This window comes from Amyelois transitella, chromosome 14 (genome assembly GCF_032362555.1).
Source record: "Amyelois transitella isolate CPQ chromosome 14, ilAmyTran1.1, whole genome shotgun sequence".
NCBI classification, from domain to species: Eukaryota; Metazoa; Arthropoda; class Insecta; order Lepidoptera; family Pyralidae; genus Amyelois; species Amyelois transitella.
Genome location: NC_083517.1, coordinates 10,773,454 through 10,797,613, shown reverse-complemented (window position 1 = coordinate 10,797,613; position 24,160 = coordinate 10,773,454). Strand labels below are relative to the sequence as shown.

Here is a 24,160-nt window from a genome sequence, read left to right as displayed (position 1 = left end):
GAGACTGCTGCACTGACGTCACCATGAAGTGGAACGACATCACAGATATCAGTAAGTTTACAAATAATGTTATAGATTTTATTTTATTGTTGATGGTGTATCTTATCTTTAACGTTGAAATCATTTGTTTGTTTGTTTATATCGTTTTCTTTTGAGTTATCTCAGATTTGATTATCTTTAATTTTGGTATTGTAACGCTTTCTTTCTTGAAGTAAAGCTAAACGTTGCCTTCGATTATTTTGCATAGTCTATCTAGTAAGGGATAAAACCATGACATACTCCCTCATACTATTTTTTTTATTTTTGTCATGTAACGCGAAATCACGGGGAATGTATCCTATCACTTGAATCTGGCAATCATCCGCCTTCCTCATCAAACACATACTGTGCCGCGTGTAGAGTGATATGATGATGATTGTAAAAATAATCACACCGCATTCCTGCCTGGGCCGGCGTTGGTTTTGGCAGCTCGCCGCTTTTACTACGATAGTATTGTAGTACACATAGTTTGGTTAAAGAGTTGGACAAGGAACGTACGTCCACGCAATGCCGTACTTATGTCTAAGGGCTGCCAAATTGTCAACAGACTCAAAACTGAATGTTCTTAATTAATTTAGATCATTTCATTTATTTCTTTTATTTCATGTATCTTTATATTGCCTAGTTTCATATTCAGATTTCCGCTGTCCGGCATTTTTTTTTTACAATATCATTAAATGAAATACGTACTCAATAATTTCACACTATTGCTTTAGAATATGTAAACTTAAATTTCTTTTAAAAAAATGAATATATTAACAATCAGACATGTTATTATTTAAATCTGTACTCATTTTTGCATTTATTGTATATAGCTGAATTGTTGTTTCTATTGGAATCAAACTAGGTAATCACAGAGTGCGATATTGACTCTTCGTTATCTTAATACCTATCTTTGCAATCTAAATCCTCATGCTGATTATTTTATATACAATAGAACGAGTTCAATCTTAAGCACGCTTAGTTTAAGCTATAAATATCATAATTTTTCTGGTGTCCCTTAATTTTGAATATTATATAATTTTAGATAATAGTTGTTTTTTAATATTTTATGCTATTTGTTTTACTTGACAAAGCTAGGTGGTCACTTATTTGGTTAAGTCGCAAGTGTCGCTACTCTCTTCTTGAATATCAGTTTTAAACACGGACAAAATCGCTTGTAAAATATAGTTATTCAAAAGGAAGAATATACATTATATATTTGTAATGTCAGCTATTCATATAGCTTACGAACTATTATGGCTTTGATCCTTCAAGCGTTGTTATATTTTCAATATCCACAGACAGGTTGGTCCTGAACGAATACGTACTTACATAAATGATAATTTAATGATGGACAACCCTGCCTCTCCACGCACGACCCAATCGTACAGATGACATCCAATTTCATCTGACTTTTAAATTGAAACTTTATTCCACCGCAATTGAGGCTATCTCTTGATCTGCCATCTCTTGTCCAACAGACCAGAAATTTTAATTGACACGTATATTTATTACTTCCTAAATTAAATACACATCGCACGATCAGTTGGCATTCAAAGTTTTATTATTGGCGACTATAATAGCAATGGTGTCATGAATTCTAACTGACTAATTGCGATGACTCTATAAGGTGTATATCTGGATATTTATTCGTAAATACCTCACTCCATTAAAAAAGTAGCAATCACATTTAAAATACTTAATAAAATTCCAAAGTTATGGTGTAATTAAAGCATCCAATCGTAAGTATATTGCCAAATGTTATCATATGAACAAAATATCTGTTACTAATAATTTATTCATAACACCATCATCGAAATACATATATATGGAATTTAGTAGACGTAAATGTTACGAAAAATATATTTCTCCACAGAATAGATGTTTTATCAAGAGCATTAGACCTTTCAAAAGCAATGATCACCCTAGAAGGTGGTTATTCAGAAATGTTTCTATTTTATCATTTATTAGCAGCCAAACTATTAAGTGACGAGAGTAATAACGGAGTGCTAATTAAAATTTGGATCTACCGCATTGCCGAGATGGTAGCAGATGCCAACTATCCTTCTGATGTGAGTCAGTGATTGGAAGCGTACAGTTGGCAGAGTTCTCCGGAATCGCAACCCTAGATAGAGTGGCAGATATCTAACGACTCCATTCATGTGGAACTGTCAATATAAATAGAATGATTCATGCACCAGAAGAGTTGGAACTAGATAAGTTATGATTCGAGAGCAATTTGAAATTAAATGGCTCGGTAAGAGTGTTATTGGCTCATGAAACATGATTTATGAATTATCTTAATATTATTATTGGAAAAGGAATGGAATTTTTGTGACAAGCAACATAATTTTATTCGTATTATACCATCCATCTTAGAAAAAAAAGAGTCGAATAGTTTCTATTAGAATATGTATATCAGTCCATTATACTGTCCACTTTTGATTTAATTCTTTAAACACCGTGTCCACAGACAATTGAAATTTTATTGCGTCTGGAATTTTACCTAAGGAATTACCATCGAAAACATCTATATTTATATCGCTTTTATTAAATTTTCCGTTACATTACCATAGTACAGAAACAGGTAGTTTCAGCTAGTTTCTCTAATAGTTCTAACAAGGATAGCTCACTCGACTTTCTAAGGGAGAACTGTGCAAACGGTACCCTTTCAACGTCGCCGATGCCATCGACAATTTAATTACTGGAAACCTGCTTCTTGTTGATCTACAAACGCTGGAAAGGCGTCAAAACCAGTGTGTTTGCGCTCACAATTCGCCCGACCGGTTCGGATCATAAAGGACTGTGTACACGGACGTAATTCACTCATCCCGTCCGACTGGTCTGCTCGTTTTCAAGTAACTTAATCTGGAATTGTTCGGTGCTCTTAATTTTAAAGTAATGGAAAAGTTTCTATGCTGGTTTAGTAGCGAAGAAAAAATATGTGTTACTTCTCCTCCGCAGATTGTAGAAACAAAGACGTGATATTTAATTACGGTTAAAATAAAATTCTGTATTTTGGATGTGGTGCAAATCAAATATTTGAAACTTTAATAGATACGGTAGAAAGTACATTGGCTTAAAACCAAATACACTAGGAGTTAACGATCATGAAGAAAGTAACCAGAGACTTCTTTCATATCATGAATCGATGACGATGAAGTTGAGTTGACTAGCAAATACTTTAGTCCAGCCAGTCAATAAAAATTAATTGGTATCGTGGAATAAGCAGCTATATGTATAACACTGTAAATCAAGATGATTAAGTTAATTATAATCCAATAAGTAACATTGGTCTAGCTGATTTAGCAAAGGGTATTCATCGGATTCATTGGCTCCGTTTAAATATTCCTCAAAGCAATTTAAACTTTATCCGCTAAGTATACCGTGTTCTCGGCCTGTCGTCTCCAGCGACATGGGTTTTTGGGTTATTTGTTTAAGTCACGTTTGAGATAACTCTAGCGATGTGTATACGGTAAGTATACAAATGCTTGTCGAAAAAAGGTCAAAGTAAACTGAGTTTTCAACGTGATCTTAGTGAAAGCGGTGACTGTGCTTCTTCAAAGCTAGAAAAAATGTAAAATGAAACGCAGGATGTTAAGTCGCAGTATGTTTTTTATGGGTGTTGCTGTCTACGCCTGGGATACATTTGTGGCAGCTATTATTGGTGATTAATTCATGCATCAAAAAAGTTTTTTTGTTAACGTCTGCTGGTTCATAAATGACAAGTTTGTCGCACATGGTACGATTAAGAATGCGGTCCTCATAATTTTTCACATCTGTGACAAATAAGACTTGGTGTAAGTTTCAATGAATGACTATGTTATGTTAAATGAGAAGCTAGTGATGTTAAGGAAGAAGGGGTGATTATCCTAGACTTGAGATATTTAAGTTAGTGAGAAAAAAGAAAGATTTAAAAGAATTGGCAGCTTGCAACTTATAATCATCATAGAAAGGTCTAACATGTGAATTCGATGACGTTTTGATGAGGATAACTTTAAAATTCCTCATTACGCACTTTGTAGTACACTCCTTCAACAGACATCCATAGTAAGTTTTCTTTTAAACAAAAAACTGATTGTTATTAGTGAGTTATGTGTAAATAACTATTCGCCCACGTGCTACGGGCTCGGCCAAGGCGCGGGCGATTTATATTATTATAACAATCATCGTTCTGCTCTGTAACCACATAATGCCGGTAGACTGATGGGCGCATGTATAATTGTATAACGCTGAACGCTCACCTTGGTCGAGCTCGAGCAAGGCCAAGGTCGACCCCCCTCCACCCCGCCGGCTTCACCCCCCTCCACTGAGCGCATATTTTTTGCACAGTGATGTAATCAGCAATTCGGCGCGCGCGCAACATGGCCGCAGTCACGCACGGATAAACATTGTTTCGAGTCTTTTTAAACGCAAAATTTCTCTGATTGTTCTAATGTCTTTAGGAATTTCAAACTGACTATATGTATGAACATTTGTTAAGGCTGTTTTGTCGTCGTCTTTTTCATGTTCATTTTTCAATGTTCATTGTTCCTAATCTCTTTTGTATTATTATATTCTTTCAAATGTGTCAACTTCTTTAACATAACTGGCAATATAATGAAAGTTGTGTAAATGAAATTTAATGAGTTAATTTTTAAAGTTTTTTCAATCAAGTCGATTTTAAACCCTTTCTGGGCTATATTAAGTAAGTCTTTTGTGTAGAGATCGGACAATATACCTAACAAATTCTCCATGTCTCACAATTTGAACAAGCGAATAATTTAAAAGAATAGCAATACATTATGCAGACCTTGAAACGTCTGACTCTGAAATGGATAACATTAACTCTGTTGACCCGATCCACATCAATACGTCAAGTCGGAATGGAGAATACCAGTAACAAGGGGCTCCAATTGTGAAGTTTATTTCATTTTGACGACGATACAGACAGCTATCAATGGAACAACAGAATTTTCTATCAATTGACATGACTTGCGTTCCAGATAATTCTAAACTACTAGCCGTAAGAAATTGTGGCCAAAAACTATAAAAATGTTAACTAAAGAGAGCAACGAAACAATGGGAATGCAAACGAATTGACACCATACGCTAGTAAAATACGCGAAACGATAGTTCTTCTTACATACATACAAATAATGTATCCCTTGCGGGGTAGACAGAGCCAACAGTCTTGAAAAGACTTACTGCATTGAGATTTAAATAGTGACAGGTTGCTAGCCCATCACCTAAAAAAAAAATCCCAAGTTTGTCAGCCAATCCCTTAGTCGTCTTTTACGACATCCTTAGGCTACATATTCATTATACGGCAGTAGTTCTCCGTCTTTGAACATAGAATAGTTTTTATTTTATCACTGTGTAAAGAGAAAACTGGCAAATAACTATTTTAAAGATTAAAGACGCTGACAATTACAAGGCCAAGGATGACATATGAGCATTGCACGCCTTGATATAAGGATTATTAATTTAGATTTTATAACGGGTTCGCCCAAGAAGAATGAAATTTCAAGATTATATATTTCTTATAGATGTTTCGAGTTGTCGTATGAATCCTCTTAGCGATGGAATCAAAACGACGTAATTTAGAACCATAACTGATGCATATTCTTGTTTATACTTGACTTTAGTACGGAGTCTATTCAAATCAAATGTAGGACATTTATTGGATGTGACGAAGGGCCTCTTGCGGCAATCGAGCGAATAATAAATGCGCACTTAGTCAGGTAACCCGCCCACGTACCAACTGTGGTACCAGTTGTCAGCGACGTGAATTGAACAGGTTGTGAATTTATACCCAAGCCCAGGCAAGTGCTGAGATTGGGCGCGCCGAATGAGTTAGTAATTTTTGGTGAGCAAAATTACCATCCTAAATTTTACCAAACAATAACGGTCACAATTGGAATAATTATGAAATATCTTATTCTAAATGCTTTCGCCATTAATTCCAGATACAGTAAGCTATCTAAGATCTAAAACATTACGACAAAGAATTACTATTTTAGTACTATGAAAATTTCCAGAAATATGAGCACATTGCGGCCTACATCTTTACTTAACGGGTTTTTTCGTTATATTCGTTTCTTTCGGTGCCAATATAGTCTTGGGATAACTGATAAGCTCAAAGAGAAGAAGGTGGCACTTATTAACTATGTGATTTAATGATATTTGAATGTCTGATGACCCTAAGCAAGATGCGAGCGTTGGTACTCTACACTTGCTCATAACACGATAAAAACGCCCATTTGAAAGTTCTCGTCTCGTTTGCCATTCGATTCTACGCGGTGTGGTTTTCCTTCGCAATCGATTTGCCTCGCTAATTCTGAATATCTTGTTGCCTTTACAGTACTCTGGTACTTGTCGCATTATATTCCGTTTTCTCCATAAAATCTGCATAATTCTCTGCAACGTTGTAAGTTTCATGTTTATGATAATTATTATTTGCGTGAGTGTTTTTTGCAGCGATGATAATGACTATGGCAATACGAAGTTTTTAATTTGTTAGGATAATTACAGATAATTGATTTTGTTTTGGACTATCAACAAGACCAACACTTTTTACTGAATCTAGCTCGAAGAAAACATAGGTACATACATACAAACATATGGTCACGTCTATATCCCTTGCGGGGTAGACAGAGCCAAAAGTCTTGAAAAGACTGAACGGCCACGTTCAGCTATTTGGCTTAACGATAGAATTGAGATTCAACTAGTGACAGGTTGCTAGCCCATCGCCTAAAAAAGAATCCCAAGTTTGTAAGCCTATCCCTTAGTCGCCTTTTACGACATCCATGGGAAAGAGATGGAGTGGTCCTATTCTTTTTTGTATTGGTGCCGGGAACCACACGGCACTCGAAGAAAACTCTATCTAAATCAAACAAATTATCTATCCATGTTTGTGCTATTACGGACTTTTAAAGATTAAGATAACCACTGACCGAAAGGTGTTCCATATGTCTGTTTGCGTACTTATCGTGCTGAGCGTGGGCAAACAGTTCGTATTCGTTCCGTGGCATATACTTCCATTGAACGAGCCAAGCCGGCTCGGACGTGCCCGCCCATACCTTATGGTTTTTACCGCACATTTTAATTCGAAGCATTTGAATGTTGGATACGTCGCGCGCTCGCAAATAGCTGAATGTGCGATGAAATTCAATTGAATTGATAGTCATTTTAAGATTAAATGAAAAGACAAAGTTATCGATGATCAGACTTCAAAATAACTTTTTTCACGTGTATAAGTTGGGGTCGTGTAGATCAACCAAGTTAAAGGTAACAGGAACAGCATCTTGACGAAACAGTTAGTTGTTCTTAATCTTCCTTTGCAATTTTACGGGATTGTCTCTTCTAGAAGTTTAAATGTACTTACATAATGAGTCTAAAAATACTATCTATGAAAAATATCATTAAGCTTAATATAAGAAGCAATTGATCAGGCCCACAAAATATATATAATTGACACAAGAAGAAATAAAACACATTCACCTCATAAACTTATGATGATGAACGTAGAGGAGTAACTAGGAACACGCTATATAGAAAGACGGAACAAAAGGCATTGAAAAAGGACAAATCGAAGAAGGCAACCTTATAGAAATTCAGATATAGTATGTAAATAGATGTATTAACATGCAGTGTTTTTATATTTCTTATCACGTTACATCATGTACGAGTCAACATCATATTATTGATGGCCTGATAACGTCGGTATCATAAAAATTGTTTATTTGTGTTGTGACGAAAATAAAGATTAAACTGAGATAGGAATCTTATTTGGCAAAGTATAATCATTTAAAGTATTTGCCGTGTGATTACCAACCAAAAAAGAATAGGACCACTCCATCTCTTTCCCATGGATGTCGTAAAAGGCGACTAAGGGATAGGCTTACAAACTTGGGATTCTTTTTAGGCGATGGGCTAGCAACCTGTCACTATTTGAATCTCAATTCTATCATTAAGCGAAATAGCTGAACGTGGCCATTCAGTCTTTTCAAGACTGTTGGCTCTGTCTATGCTGCAAGGGATATAGACGTGACCATATGTATGTATGTATGTCACTAGAAAAATTATAAGTAATGTTACTACTGCATTTCCATGAAGAGGAACAGATATGTGATGATACGTTTCATTTCAAAACTTATTTCCAGTTGGCGGAACACACTGCGAACTAAATAGGCATCAAAGACTGCACTACCGCCTATAGTCCTGCAGGGCTGAAGTGCAGTCTACAAACGATGTTCAACGACATCCTATTATAGACCTTGCTGCTATAAGCCTTAGGACTAATATGATCAACTTTTCCTGTAACGCAGCCTATAATACGGTTCCTCTCTTGAATAATTGAACAACTCCGTGCAGACGCACAGTTCTCGCGATTTTATCTCGGAAACTTTTCAGCCACTCTATTTTAAACTCTATTCTGGTGGAATAAAGTTACAAAATGCCCAGACTCTGCACATCAAGATTCAATGCGCCGCTGACGCGAGCAAGTCACGGCACGTCAGAAATTCAAAATGTTAGTATATGTACAGTTTTGCCCGTCTGTGACTAAAGGAGTCATGATTTCAAAATTCTACGTAGATATATGCTATTGTACTTCTGGTTTAAATAGCGAGTAATTCGTCGTAGTTTTTACAAATCTAAAATTTGCGTTTATCTTGATGACATAATTATTCCTGGCTTATTTGTAGAAAATACATAAATTGGTCAGTATTGTAACAGACATGTTTATAGTTATTGCTTCATTTAATATAATGCTAGATAGAAACTGTCAACGGTTTGTCTTTTATCCTGGAGTTGGTTTATCCGTAGAAAAGTCGTTGGGCTAGTATAATTGTGAGTGTAAGTTCCAACTACTACTTCTGTTGTATACTACAACTATTTTCTGATTGTATATTAGTTAAATGCTAACCAAATAATACTCTGATGATAAGGAAAATGATCGTGAAGAAATATGCACATTTCAAAACCATCAGATTGTGTAGTGTAACTATGACAGAAATAATTTTCCCAGATTCAAATTCGCCCTGACGAATCTGGAATTCGATAGAACTGAGACAAAAATTTCAAGAGGGTAATATTTTGGTTACTATCTACTTATAAATAATACCTGTATTTTATCTCGGAAGTTTCGGTTTTCAGTCGCTCGATGACCACGGATCACTATAATATTATTTATAAATGACATAGAAATAGATTCTCTAGACTCAGATTCATTCTGCCAATTATGCATTATCATCTGTCTATTTCCATTCTCACTCGAGGATTTAAAAAACAAATAAGTAAAATTTTTACGTTTGACTGCATTTCAAATCCTTACCTTACTTAGAAATACCTATATATTATATAAATTGCACTGCTATCAAAACGCAACTTTTAAAAAGTCGAACCTTAAATTACGAATAATCAACGCAAGGAACGAAACGTAGCAAATCTGGGAAAAGTCGTACATTGTTACTTCCTAGAACATCGCATCTGTTATTCTGTTTAATCTGTGGCCGTGCCTTTGTGATCTGTCTATTTCTATTTGCCCGCCGGCGATGGAAATAAGCTCTTGCTAACGATTTTTATCAGTATTTTTAAACTCCCAGCCTCCTCGGAGACCCTCCCTCCTCTCCCGCCATGCTTTATTTGTATTATTAACCCATATAGCGCCTCTGTACTCAAACAAGTACAGATAGTTTAATAGTCATAAGTTATACATTAATCACCTTTACGACTCTTTTGCGGGTAGTATCTATTTAAATATCTATGACCTAAAGAATTTTTAATAAATTTTGAGGGTGGATTGAAAATTGAATCAGTGACAGCATCGTAAATAGGACGGTTAGAACGCGCCTACATGTAAGTTTACATTATAATTATTATTTATTATCTACCGCTATTGTAATTATGTTTTGTGTTATTTATTTTATAAACTAATTATTACTTAGTATTATAAAGTACAAAATATTTAGAAATTTTGAGTATTTTAGAAAATATTTGGTTTCAAATGTTGCTGTACTCGGTTGAGTACAGTGGCAACTTGCATGAGTAAAATCCCTTTTATTTTTGCAGTTTACTGAAAATGACATCAAGACGTTTTGTTGCAAGTAACGACTTCCGGGGCCTGGAAGAAGCTGTTCAAACTATTTTTGAGACAAGTGATGATGATGCAGAATATGCATTGCCATCATACCACCACCACCAAGTGTCTTGACGGATGAAGAAGAAGGTGCAGATGAATATATGGTTTCTACGTCTTTGCCACAAGATGTTCCCGGAAATGTTGAGGTATTTGTACAAAATACTCTAATCAGTGATGACGATAGTAGCGACGAGGAACCGTTGGCGGCGAAACGTCTTCGAATACGTCAGCAGGGAGGAGTTCCAACTTGGCGTAAGTGTGATACGATATCTTCTTATACACCTGAAGGAGTTACTGAGATAGACCAAAGAAAGCAGTTTGTGAAAGAGGCTTTGAAAGATTTGAATCCTGTCCAAATTTTTGAGAAGATATTTGATGAAGAGGTTTATAAGCTCGTTATTTCAAGTACAAATCTGTATAATGATATAATGCAACGGGTACAGTTCGCGAAAATAGAATGAAGAAATGTCCGCTAAAGTCTGTAAAAGAAATGAAGGAGGAAGACCGAGCTGCTTTTGACTACGGATTCGACAAAACTAATGAATTATTGCTAGTGAAATGGAAGGACAATAGTGTATGTAAAATGCTGACAAATCACGATACTATACAATTCAAAATTATAACAAAGGAATGGGCGGGGTTGACGAGCTTGACCAGTCTATATCGCTCTACTGGATTGATATTCACGGGAAGAAATGGTGGTGGGTTCTTTTTACTTATATGATGGATATGGCCATAGCAAATTCCTGGCGTTTGTATGTGTTATCTTACGAGAATCCAATGGACCAACTCCTGTTTCGACGCAGTATTGTGAGATATTATCTGCGTCAACCAAAATAAACGTTGACTCGCCCCTCATCGTTAACAGTGGATGGACTAGCGCATGGTCGTTTCGAACATTTCCCTCAAAAACTGGAAAAACAGTTACGATGAGCAGTTTGTCATGCCAGAGTTCGTCGGCAATGTAAAACTTGTTTGAAGACTTTTTGTATAGAAAAACAATGTTTTGAAAAATATCACCTGTAAGTGGCCAGTGTACTCAATTGAGTACACCCCCCCACATTCCAACATGGTTATTTTTCCCCCCTTTTTTTTCATTTTGAGTTTATTTGTGTTTATTTGATTCCGAAAATATAAGGTTCTGATATAAAATATTGCTAGTTTTATTTTGGCGCTTAATGGGTTAACACTAATTATATTTATTCTTCCGTTGCTGAATCAGCATAGATCTGCGCTTATATTTTTAATCTGACCAAGTTAGATTTAATATATGTATATGTGTACGATGAAAGTTATTGATTTTATTGCAAACATTTTTATTATCACTACCTATTCTAACATGATTGTTAAAAACTAAGTCAACCTATTTTAGAGTAAAATTAAATTTTTTAAACGAAGAAAGCAGCGCACTAATTGTAACCATGTAAAATTGTGACCAATGATCACAAATAAAAATATAATGAGTGAAGGTATGAAACTACTGAACGCAATTTTCAAAAGTACCTATAATAAAGATGGCATGATTAAAAGAATAAGTATCTTTTAATTTTAGGAATTCCTACGGGAGCTCACGAGACACCGAGATAAATAAATTCTCATTTGCAATAATTCAAACCAAATCGTAATAAGTATGAAAAGTATTAAATAAGTGTATAAGAACTTATGTGGATCGTTTTAATATCAGTTGCTCAAGGAAATGACATAATTTATTGAGATAAATGCAAATATTAATTCTATTTTTATCATAGTAAATGTAACACGATGATAATAACTGTATTGTAGTAACTAAACAATGATTAATTAGCTTCTTTTAGTGGTGTTTGTTACGGGCAATCACATAATCGTCGAACAAATAATTTTGTGCCATAAGATGTCATTTTGTTTACACTAAAGTTGATCGTAAATTTTTCTTTTTATTTTACCTCTGTACTGTAAAATTAATATCCCATAAGTCTTAAACTTACTTTGACGCTAGCTCGATTTGTGTGATATGTCTGGGATATATTCATTGATAATATTGTTTAATGTATTATGTCCAGTTACTTGTGTCCCAATAAATAATAGACACCGGATTTAGTTTCTCTTATATCAAAGTGATGTTATCAAACTTCATTTTATCTGCTTTAATATTGTGAAGATTCTTGTTAGATTATGATTTTAATGGAAAAATTACAAAGACAATTTTAAAAATAACTTCCACTTTGAAAATTATAACAGTAATCATATGTTACTTTTATATGGAAGTTTCCTTGGAGCACAGTTTGAAATTGTTCATTGACGGACGGAGTCCTATCAATAGTTCGACGACATAATTTTTCAGCCTCGGTTAATCAGCAAACATAACTTTCATCTTCGAATCATTCGTCGAAAGAATGGACAAATACTTTTCTTTCAATAATTCGTTCAAAGATTAAAGTCGTATCTGCCTAACTTTCTGATGCCGAAAAAAATTTCGTGTTTAATATACCGACTTAAACAACGAACGTATACCAAGATTAATAAAAAATGAGGTAAACATAATAATCTAATCTAAAATATATAATAAGGTTACTAAAAAGATATATTACATTCTTCCAGGTATGAGTGGCGAGGCTTGCGCTTGTGCGCCTGCGCCGCCTCGGCTGCTGCCCGAGCCGGAGCCCGACCACCTCTACGATCACCACTCTTCAGAGGAAGAATTAGAGGTAAGATAGAGAAAAGAGAAATAAATTATATTCCAAGGGATAGACAAGTTATTTTCAAAAAATAACGCTCTTACGCTGAAAGGAAAAAAGGGATAATTTCAATAGATTAAATACTTCTGGGAAAATATCGCTTTTAGGCTGATGCCGAAGAAGGTAGGGTTACCGAAGTGGTAATGTTTCTCATCATACAAACCACTAATTCATTAGATTTCGCATTTATTTATTACTCTATTGTGCGTCAAAATCTTCAGTACCTAATTTAAAAAAATTTACAGTAACTATTCGTTAACTCCAATGTAAATGAGGATTACCAAAATTGTTTTGTGTGTATGTTTAAACATGTCGTGAACTCATGAACTCTGAGTAACATTGAAGTAGAGGTTTGTAAATGTTCACATTTCCATGGCTGTGGGCAATGCATGCTGCAAAGAGGCCTGAGAGGGCGATGGAACGAATTGATCAATCAATGTATTAATTTTGAATATAGGATGAGAGGTATCACATAATGATGTCATAAATTAGTCATAATTAAGGTTACTGCGTCCAAAGAGCAAGTGTAGAAGAATATTAATGTTAATAAATCTTAATATCGTGTGTTAAAAAAAGATGCACTCAAATATAAACAAATTAGACAAATTACAGACCATAAATATAGGCTGAATGTTAGTTAGTATATGCATGTAGATTATTGTAGATGATAAAACAAAAAGATTTTACTTCTTACTTTAACGGCGTGCGATGTAATAGATTGGACACAAATTTAAAAATCTCAGGCACATTAATCTCTTTCTTAAGCAGACATTTCACATAATCAAAAATAAGTAAATCATAAATAAGTTAAAAAATACGAGTATATATTTCATGTCGATGCAATAAAAGGGAAATTGTACAACTCGCTGTCTCATCAATCGCCTCCCACGCCCTTTTTCTTATATTTATCAAATTACAATCTAACTGGACTATTACTATAGTAATAACATAATTCATATTTCTTTCTATGTTTCTATAACAAAGGAATTATTTAGATTCTTCCTTTAGGCAATGCGCTAGCAACCTGTCACTATCTGAATTTCAATCTCTTCATTAAGCTTTGCAATTTATTGAGGCCTTCGAGTGTTTTCGATATTATTGGCTCTGTCTGTCAGAATTTATGTTAATATGTAAACGAACATAACAAAACGTAAGGGATAAGTCCCGCATTGCAATTATAACCATGCATACCTTTTTGTAATTTGTTTTATATGGTGTAAAGAAACTACTACAAAAAAATGGTCGCTCACAGAAACCTTGTTGCCAAGATTTCAGTTAACGACATTAAAAGGAAGGGTCGAACAGCGGTCAAAGGCTGAAGGCAGGAAATTGATGCTATAGAGAATTTCTAATAGCATAATTGTCTCTTCGCTCAATACAGCGGTGCCTCGTGCACTTTGCCACATATTTTATTTAGCAATAGCTGTATCCTAGGTCTTTACACCCATTGGAATTCTTGTTCGTTCAAGTCTTCATTGGTTATTTCTTTTTCTTCGCTACCTTATCCCACTTCTTATGTTTGTTAGAAACTTATTCAGTCTCTTTCGGTTCCCCAAGTAGTCCGCACCCCAAGTAGTCTGCCTGGAAGAGGTCTGGATGGAAGTACTATCACATGCCATCTCATCTGGAATCAATCTCCATCTTGCTTTTCCCATTTCCACAAGCCAATTTCCAAGACGTTATTTATGATGAAAAGATGTTACTTGAGTAAATTACTCTCAGTTAGTATCCATGGCATTGTGCATTATTTCGAGAGGTCCTTTAAATTGTATATTATTGCTAGATGCATTATGAAGATAAATCTTCGCGTAAAACTAAAAATGAGGATGTCGCAAAAGGCGACTAAGGGATAGGCTTACAAACTTTGGATTTTTTTAGGCGATGTGTTTGCAACTTGACACTATTTGAATCTCAATTCTATCATTAAGCCAAATAGCTGAACGTGGCCATTCAGTCTTTTTAAGGCTGTCGGCTCTGTCTACCCCGCAAGGGATATAGACGTGACCATATGTATGTAAAACTAGAATTTATTTAATTTAGAGATTTTGGATGGACTCAAACGGCTTGTGTACAGATAATTTTAGATCTAATGGTTTAAAGGTGTCTTACCTTTCTCTAATTCCCATAGAAGTGAAGCTCGGAGCAAAATCAAGTACGAAACTAGTATCGTGGGCCGCCACAGTGTATTACAATGTTAATCAGCTCCTGTCTTCCACGGTTAGAAACCGTTCACTATTCTATAACAACATTACTCTGGGTTTAGTTCAGGCGTTATTAGAATAGTAATTGGAACTTCTTCTTGTATTTATTCCGGAGTCACCAGTGGTTGAGATTATATTTTTTATTTTGTTACTGAAACTAGTTTTAAGCATTGTTGCATGGTTTATGGGCGATAGTCCGGTTATTTTGAGTGATGAAGAAGAGATAGACATAAAAAGAACATCTACAATACAATGTTCTGTCTCAATATAATATTTTTCTTTGTCTTAATAGCGTGTTTAATTTCAGTGCGTAATAACTTTGTTTGCGCGATTAGTCAACGTCATTGTAAAATATTTGATGATAATAAAAAATCTGAATTAATAAAATGCAAATATGAATCATCAATCAATGAACATTGAATGAATTACATTTAAATTGCCTTTACTAGCAGATATTGATAAAACATAATGAATTTAGACAAATAAGCAACAATTAGGTAGTGGCCTATAAAATAGTTTCTCGTGGACGAGGATAGTCTTGCAACATGTCGCCTCCTTAATCAGTTGCGCAACAGTCGTCCACAGCCCGCACATCACACGCCACATTAATTCTCCGAGACACCGCAACTAAATTACCGACTCTTAGTTAGCGAACTATATGTGGCATTGCAAATTCTGCCATTGTTGTTTTGACATGTTTGTTGGGATCTTAGACGTGCTAGTGATAAGCGACCCGATCATGATGATATAATAAACAATTTAACAGTTTAATATGAATAAAAAATACACTGTAGATAACATACGGTAGTATTCGTGTTTGACTGACTTATATCGAGTGATGTCGCTGTTGTTAAACCAAGGGTTCCTTACCCTCGTATTATTCTTAATCACGCGATCACACCATATTTTTGACGTATTGGAGAGTCTATTTATTTCAGTACGAAGAGTAACTTCATTGTACCATAAAAGAAACAGGCAATTTCGAATTTAAGGGCGTAATTTCTAATATGCAACGATAAAATAAAGATATTGAAGTATTTGTATAGGAGTAAAAGGAAATCAGATACCTGTCAGATAGTTTTTTAACAAATTAACAGCATAAAAGTATGATCCAATTTCAGCAAATTAAAATAAAAACGGAGCGGCAGCCATTTTAAGATTAAAGTTTTAAAGCCATTTTAAGTTGAAGATTTAAGTTCTACTTTTAATTTAAAGTCTGCTTAAGTATAGCTTAATGAAACGTTAATCTTATCTTAAGGCGTAGGCATTTGAAACATTTTGTTGATAGTCGCAATGGACAAGCCGAAACCGCTTATTGACAGCATATTTAATAGAATAACTAAGTTTCCTTCTCTCCATAATTTGACAATGATCTCGGTCGGCGTTTGGACAGCCGTCGTGCGGGGCTGGATTTCATTATGCCGTCGGTATAACTTGGCAGCGGATCTGCAACACCCGTGCATATTACGCTTAAAGAGATTAAAAAGTTACGAGAGAGGTTAACGCCCGCGACGGCGAAAATTACTAGACGATAAAAAAATGACAAATTGCATAGCGCGCGCAGCGCCGAGAGACCCGTGCTCGGTGGAGTTTTAAATTTTAAAAGCCTTGCAATATTTGAGCTCGGCCTCATATTAATGATTTTCGTGCGAATCAAACATGCTCAATTCGGTGCGAGTATATCATGAATCAAAAATATAGTGAAAACATGAGGTAAATTAGCTAGAAACAGCTCTAGTTGCACTTAATCTATACTAATATTATAAAGCTGTTGTTTGTTTGTTTGAACGCGCAAATATCAGGAAATCTCAGGAAGTACTGGTTCGAATTGAAAAAATATTTTTGCAGTGAATAGACCATTTATCAAGGAAGGCTTTAGGATATATAATAGCACGCTGCAACTATTAGGAGAGAAGAAATAATGGAAAATGTGAAAAAAAAAACGGGATAAATGATGAATTCATCCTTGAGGGCTTCAATGATGCCCAAAATAACTATTCCACGCGGACGAAGTCGCGGGCACAGCTAGTAGTCTATAGGATATCAGTTTTACCTAACTTTAGTTTTGGTCATATTGTAGAAATGAAGGTTTGAAAATAGCTTTCATTCAGATATGTTTGTAGTCCTATAATAGCCTTGCAATTCAAAGAACCCCTTGTGAATGTCAATGGCGCAAGGCGTTCCGAAATTTGAATACTGAAGTCCTTTGGGACAAAGGCTGTCTAAGTCTAGATCTTAGTACAGACATATTCCGTCTTGTACAATACGACTGGCTGCAAGTAACATTAATTTCCTGGAATTACGCTGTGAAGTTTCCAGATAGACCGAGAAATATACCTGATAACGTTTCACAAAATAAATTGTATTCAAATTCAAAAATTTTTGGGACATTTCGAACATCACTTAATAAATTGTCAAATCTTTTGTTGTCAGAACATTGGTTGACGTCGAATAAATAACTTAAAAGTAAGTTTAGTGTAACTTCCAAAGCGTCAGTGCAGAAGAAGTTTCAACTTCACAATAATTCACACTTGAATTAGAAATGTGTACGAGAGAATACATTGTTATTATGAATTCATGAAATGTACAAAGAAACCCTTTGCTTTTGATAGTGGTAGAAGCGAAGGTGCTTACATACATAATAAAGAAAGTTAAGGAAGCCTACAAGATTCTCCGACGGTCTATCAATGAATCCTTTGATTATTTGCTCTGTGCATCCTTTGATTATTTGCTCTGTGCATCCTTTGATTATTTGCTCTGTGCATCCTTGGTCGGGCCTTCCTTTGTTCGGCCCCCCCCTTTCCGCCGTAGGGATGCCGGAAAAGATGTTAATATGGAAAGTAGAAATATTGCTGCATTGAAATTTTGAGTCGTTGTATTCTTTGAATCTAATGTCGAGTCTATATCAAGTATCAGTTTCGTTTCGAAAGTGGCCGAAGGGTTTCTTTTTGTTAGTTAAGTCAATATATATAATATCTGCCTTTATACTTTCTGTAATTAATGTTTGTTGTAGATATTAATTTCGCGTTGTTGAAATATATTGTTCATTCTAAATTATTCCGATTTTTATGAGTTCATTACAGCGTACCTTAAAATACGTCGTGATCTCTTCAGAAATTCTATTGTATTATTTTTACTTCGACGACAATAGCAATCTGCTGGTCTCAAAGCCCGTACCAGACATCCCGAGGTCCCAGAACGAACAAACCTTTCAAAACTAGTACTTAACGTTTTACATAAATTATTACTTGTGTTTGAATACCGAGCATTATCACCACAGTTCGCGTTGTAGCCCGCAATTGACGCTGCGGACTCTTTTTTGAACAAAACAATTTGGTTTTATTCATTTTGCCGTCTGCCTGGGAGCCTGCAGCATTTGTTTATCTTTCCCCCGGCCTGGAATTAGACATTCTTTTGTTCCGGCTCGTTTTTAATTGCAAAAAGAAACGCGTAATAGCTCCCTACACGGTAACAGGATTGCAACGTTGGCTACAACATCAGAAACTTCTTTTTCCACGTCATGAACTACCGAAATTAATGTTTTGGGATTGGTTAATTTTTGTGATAAACTCAGCTTTGCAAGTAGAAGGTTGAAATTACAGCTTTTATTTAGATACCTTTATAAATCTAATTTGTTTTCATCTTTGGAAAATATAGCCAATCTAGTATAAATTAAAATGAATGTTATGAAAAAGTGCGTTTGATTTGTATCGTCAAGACAACTATGAGAACCTCACTATAAAACTGAGGAAGATTTGTGAACGCTTTTTTATTAGGTAACATAGTAAAATGATTAATAGATGAATTGTCAAGTGTACATAAAAGAATTGGAATAAAATCCCTTACGATAATCAAAAACTAATATTTTTATAAAACATCATGATGCAACGGTCGTTATTCTCGTTCAATTTTTTAATTTGGTTAGGCCTTTCTTATTTTAAGGCGACAATAAATTGGCAGTGTAGTGTAGCAGCCGATGGCTTTGAGGCGCGTCGAAGCGGAAAATTCGTCTCCTCCGCCTGGACAGGTAACACGTAGACTTGATGGATACCTACATAGATAAAGTGTTTGTTTTCTTCAAACATTTATGGCCACAAATAAGCAAGATACTTCTCAAGTTTAATGTTCTGCAAATACTTTGGCACATCGAGAAATGCTCGTCAAATTTTACTGTAAGAAAGATGATTTTTCATTTTAACATTCTGTAAGCCAATATCGATGTTCTAAAAATGTGCAATATACCCTGATCAATCTTGAAAATTTAAGTTTTAGGTGATTTTCTTGTCATCTGCTGAAAGATGAAAATATTTCGCCATGGAATATCAAAGTACACAAGTTAATAAAAATACACCAATTTGAAAAAAGTTATTAATAACTCTGAAAATACACCAATTTGATCAGTACGTCGTTCCTTTGCCCTCTATTCTCAAGCACATAGATCCCGACCCAGTAGTCTCATTAGGAAACATACTCACACCTCAACCGCTAGCATATCAATATCGCATGGCAGGTGATCAACGGCGCGCCCGTCGGGAACGTCGGCGCGCGGACCGAAGCGGCCGGCGCGGGCGCAGCGGCGCCGGAATCTAGGAGACGCGGCGCCTCCTCCCCTCCCCCCGCCGCCCCCGAGAAAAGAAAATGGCCGGCGCAACCGTATCTAGACGACGGAGAAGATAGAGCGGCGAGAGCGCCCTCGGATGACGATGAAGACACGAAGGTATGCCATGCTAATACACATGATACATGTCATACTCATAAGTGTGCTAACTTGTGTATTAAATTTTTAGGAATTGGGAGAAGTAACGATAGTAAGAGTAGGTAAATTGCCGTTTAAAATAAAAACATATGAATTTTGAAATGTAACGTTCATGGACGGCTGTAACATCAACTCATTACAGGATCTACTAGTAGAAAAATAGGAAGAATATTTCAAAAAAATTCGTGATTAAATTGTGTTCCCTCTTTGGAAAAATTCACACATTGGTTGGCCCCCTGTGACTTCCAGATAGAGACTCCCGTGCGTTTCCGCACGTCGCCGCCGCTGGAGGCGCTGAAGCCGCGGCGCGCGGGCGCAGCGTGCGCGTGCAGCGAGCCGCCGCCGTCGCCGCGCCGCCGCCGCGCGCCGCTCGCGCCGCCCAGGAGACACCGGCCCGCGCTCGATTTCGATAAGATGCAACAGGTGAGTTAGAGAGAGACAGTTTAGGTAAAACGTCGCAAGTTAGAGTGATGAAAGGTAATTTAAATATTTTTAGAATAACTACAACTTTTAGTAGGACTAGTTTTACTATCTTTAGGGGAGCGTGGATTTGGATATAGACACGACAGTAAGTAGCCGCCAGAGGACAGCGAGCTACTTTACTTGGAGAACGAACGGCAGATAAGAGAGGCGCAGGGGATACCACGGCGCGGCGTCACAAAATCCACACAGACTTAATTAATTTTCAGTAATCTTCGTTACAAATTTATGTTAAGACTTCCCAATAATTACTTTAATCCAAAGATACATTATCTAGGTCAATCTCATCATCCATGTTTCCCATTTAAGTAGCCAGAATACTCAGCACAATGATCTTAAGGTGAGAAACATCGTGAGAAAACCTCCAGTTGCCTGTATGCACACATGCAACTGGATGTATAACTGATCTATTTTTATTTATTTTTTCGGGACATTTACACAGATTGAGTTAGCCTTGAAGTAAGTTCGAGACTTGTTTTACGAGATACTAACCCAACGATACTATATTTTAGAATAAATACTTATATAGATAAACATCCAAGACTCAGGCCAGTCAGAGAAAGATCGTTTCACATTATGCCCTGGCCCGGCCTACCCGGGACCACCGGTGACACAGACAAGCGCACTACCGCTGCGCCACAGAGGCCGTATAATATATATCTATAACTCTATTACTTACCCTTGGTAAGCCTTGAATTATTGAAAGTATTACAAGAAACGTCTACCGTCCGCCCGCCAGAACTAGGGTTGCCTCTCCGGCCGAAATTGACTGTGGTTTACTTGTCAGATTTTATATTACTAAAGATAGCTATATTTTCTATCTATTTTATCGCAAAACATCTACTGTATACCTGTATGTATACCTACCTATAGAATAGTAACATAACAGATAGGCGGTACCCCTCAAAGCTCCCCAGTAATCAATGAACAAGTTTCGGAATTGCATCCGGCATGTCGCGTCGCGATGCGTCCGCGTGTTCCAGCGGGAGCCGGGAACAAATTGAAAAGTGCAGCCCGGGCCTGGATAATTAGCGAGCACGTGTTACACCCGCCTTCCTACGGGAACATATGAACTTATTATATTTGTGCAATGGAATAAACTGATAGTTATGTTGTGTATATGTCGCAAAAAGAAAGATAAAGCCGTAATATAATTATAGAGTTCAAGTTAAGTAATATGATTATATTATAAGATTAAGTTTAGAGAAATAGAAATTTTCCATACATTCAAATGGTACTATAGGTAATCAGCTATTATAATGATGATATTGTTATTGTTGTAGTTCGTAACACACATACATAACACGTCCTTTTTTAACATATTGTAGCAAGCGTCAGCCAAAAATATTTCTTACATACCTATTATGTTCATTGTATTAAGATTTATGCAGAGATCGTAGCAAGTAGAAAGATGTAGTCACTGCCTACCCCTTCGGGAAAAAGGCGTGATTTTACGTATGTATGTGAATTGTACATCACATTCAAGTTAATAACTTGTGACTATATATGTACATATCTGTTTTTTAGTGCCTTGTGGTTCCCGGCACCAATAGAAAAAATAATAGGACCCATTCATATCTCTCCCATGGAAGTCGTTAAAGGCGAATAAGGGATAGGCTTATATAATTGGGATTCTTCTTTAAGGCGATACGCTAGCAGGCATTTAGCCAAACAGCTGAACGTGGCCTATCAATCACGTCAAAGAATGTTGGCTCTGTCTACCCCGCAAGGGAAATAGACGTGATTATATGTAGGTATGTACTTATGAACTACATATCTGAATTGATGAATGTAAGTTATAACCTATTACGGATACATCTTCGTCCGTAGAAAGCGTTTGCACGAACTCAAAACTAATATCGAATTCAATTTCTTTGCTTTATCAATTATAAAGAATGCCATATACGCTACACCAGGCATTGCACGGATCTCTCTGACGCTGTAAAAAGCCAGCCGACCGCTCGACGTAAATGGTCAAACGCACCCATTCCGACGCAACGATGTAACGCAAAAAGTATGGTACAGTCAGCGACAGCTATCAATTTTAACTACTTTAAATTTTGATTACTTTGATTACATACATATCATCACGTATATATCCCTTACGGGGTAGACAGAGCCAACAGTCTTGAAAAGACTGAAAGGCCACTTTCAGCTGTTTGGCTTTTTGATAGAATTGAGATTCAATTAGTGACAGGTTGCTAACCCTGCGCCTAAAAGAAGAATCCCAAGTTTATAAATTAATCCCTTAGTCGCCCTCTACGACATCCGTGGGGAAGAGATGGAGTAGTCCTATTCTTTTTTCTATTGATGCCGGGAACCACACAGCACATTTTGACGTTTTATGTCTGATATTCTAATGTCAAAGTTTTATATGTGAATTAAGTTGTTGCCTGAAAAGGTAACAAACACATATACCTACAAACTTTTGCATTTATGTACCTAATTAGTAGGATTAGTTCTTGTGCAAAGCTCCACTGCTGTGGGAATTTCTAGCAATTAAAGTTACTTTAGGTATGTAATTACTCGTAAGTTTGATGCAGGCTCAACATTTTATCAAAATTATTTTCTAAGAAATTAAATATTAATAATTTCGCTTCATAACGTGAAAATTTGTTAACTCGCTTCATATAAAGTATATAAAGTGTCAGAATATACTTATAATTTCCTTAACTCATTGTAATAAGTACAACAAAGATCAAATATAACAAAATCAGGAAAAATGTAAGAGCCTAATCCAAAATTAGCAATTTATCAAATGCGATAATTCGCGTAAGAAAGTGTGGATGCACGTTTTTTGATAGCTATATTTTACGCGATTCGTAACAGTTTCGTTGCCGACTGTACCTACGTTAGGTTCGGTTCAAACTGTCCTTATAAGGATAGCCGGTATTCTGCCATTCACGACGCCAGAAACTCAATGAAGGAACAGCGGCCATTGAAGAGATATGTTTCTTGGTAAAGAAAGATATGTATGTCGAGACATATTAATGTATATTTCTTAGTACCCGCGTGCGTAAATTGTTAAAAAGGTTTTTTTTATGTTTTATTTAAAAATAATTCCGTATTGTATTATTTTTTTATTACATACATACATACATATGGTCACGTCTATATCCCTTGCGAGGTAGACAGAACCAACAGTCTTGAAAAGACTGAATGGCCACGTTCAGCTATTTGGCTTAATGATAGAATTGAGATTCAAATAGTGACAGGTTGCTAGCTCATCGCCTAAAAGAGAATCCCAAGTTTGTAAGTCTATCCCTTAGTCGCCTTTCACGACATCCATGGGAAAGAGATGGAGTGGTCCTATTTATTCATTCATATAATCACGTCTATATCCCCTGCGGTAAAGACAGAGCCAACAGCCTTGAAAAGACTGAAAGGCCACATTCAACTGTAAATAGTACAATAAAGAATAAATAAGTAAAATATTAACTCGAAAATGATTGATAATCATATCTATTCGAGTTAATATTTTGATGATGATTGATCGTTTCAGCTGCGCGTGGGCGGCGGCGTGCGGTCGTGGCGCGCGGTGGGCGGCGCGCACGGCGGCGAGCTCTCCGTCTTCTGCTGGTGATCGCACTGGTAACACGCTTCTTCTCTCTCTCTATCTCTCCTCTCTCTCTCATACACGTAAAAAAGGCGGACGGAGTTTTATTCACTTTCACTTTTTAATACTAAGGCTCCATCGTTCAACAAAACGATGATTTTGCCAATGTCAAGGTTGAAAAATACACGATGAACCCGACAAGTGACAATATCATAGATCCGTGTGTAACCTTATACATATAGACGGACATCATTATAAGGACAGGTGGACAGTACCAACGACAGAGTTCTACAATATCAGAGAAAAATA

The 24,160-nt window shown here is 36.1% G+C and overlaps 1 protein-coding gene across 1 annotated transcript in view; it reads left to right on the top strand.

Annotated features, from left to right (window-relative positions):
- Nucleotides 1–24,160, top strand: part of LOC106140638 (uncharacterized) — a 55,375-nt gene that overhangs the window by 24,363 nt on the left and 6,852 nt on the right. The window contains exons 3-7 of the mRNA XM_060947611.1: nt 1–51; nt 12,722–12,828; nt 19,570–19,776; nt 20,065–20,238; nt 23,798–23,886. Of these exons, the coding sequence (XP_060803594.1) occupies nt 1–51; nt 12,722–12,828; nt 19,570–19,776; nt 20,065–20,238; nt 23,798–23,878 (620 nt within the window). The 3' untranslated portion in view covers nt 23,879–23,886. The remainder of the gene's footprint in view (nt 52–12,721; nt 12,829–19,569; nt 19,777–20,064; nt 20,239–23,797; nt 23,887–24,160) is intronic.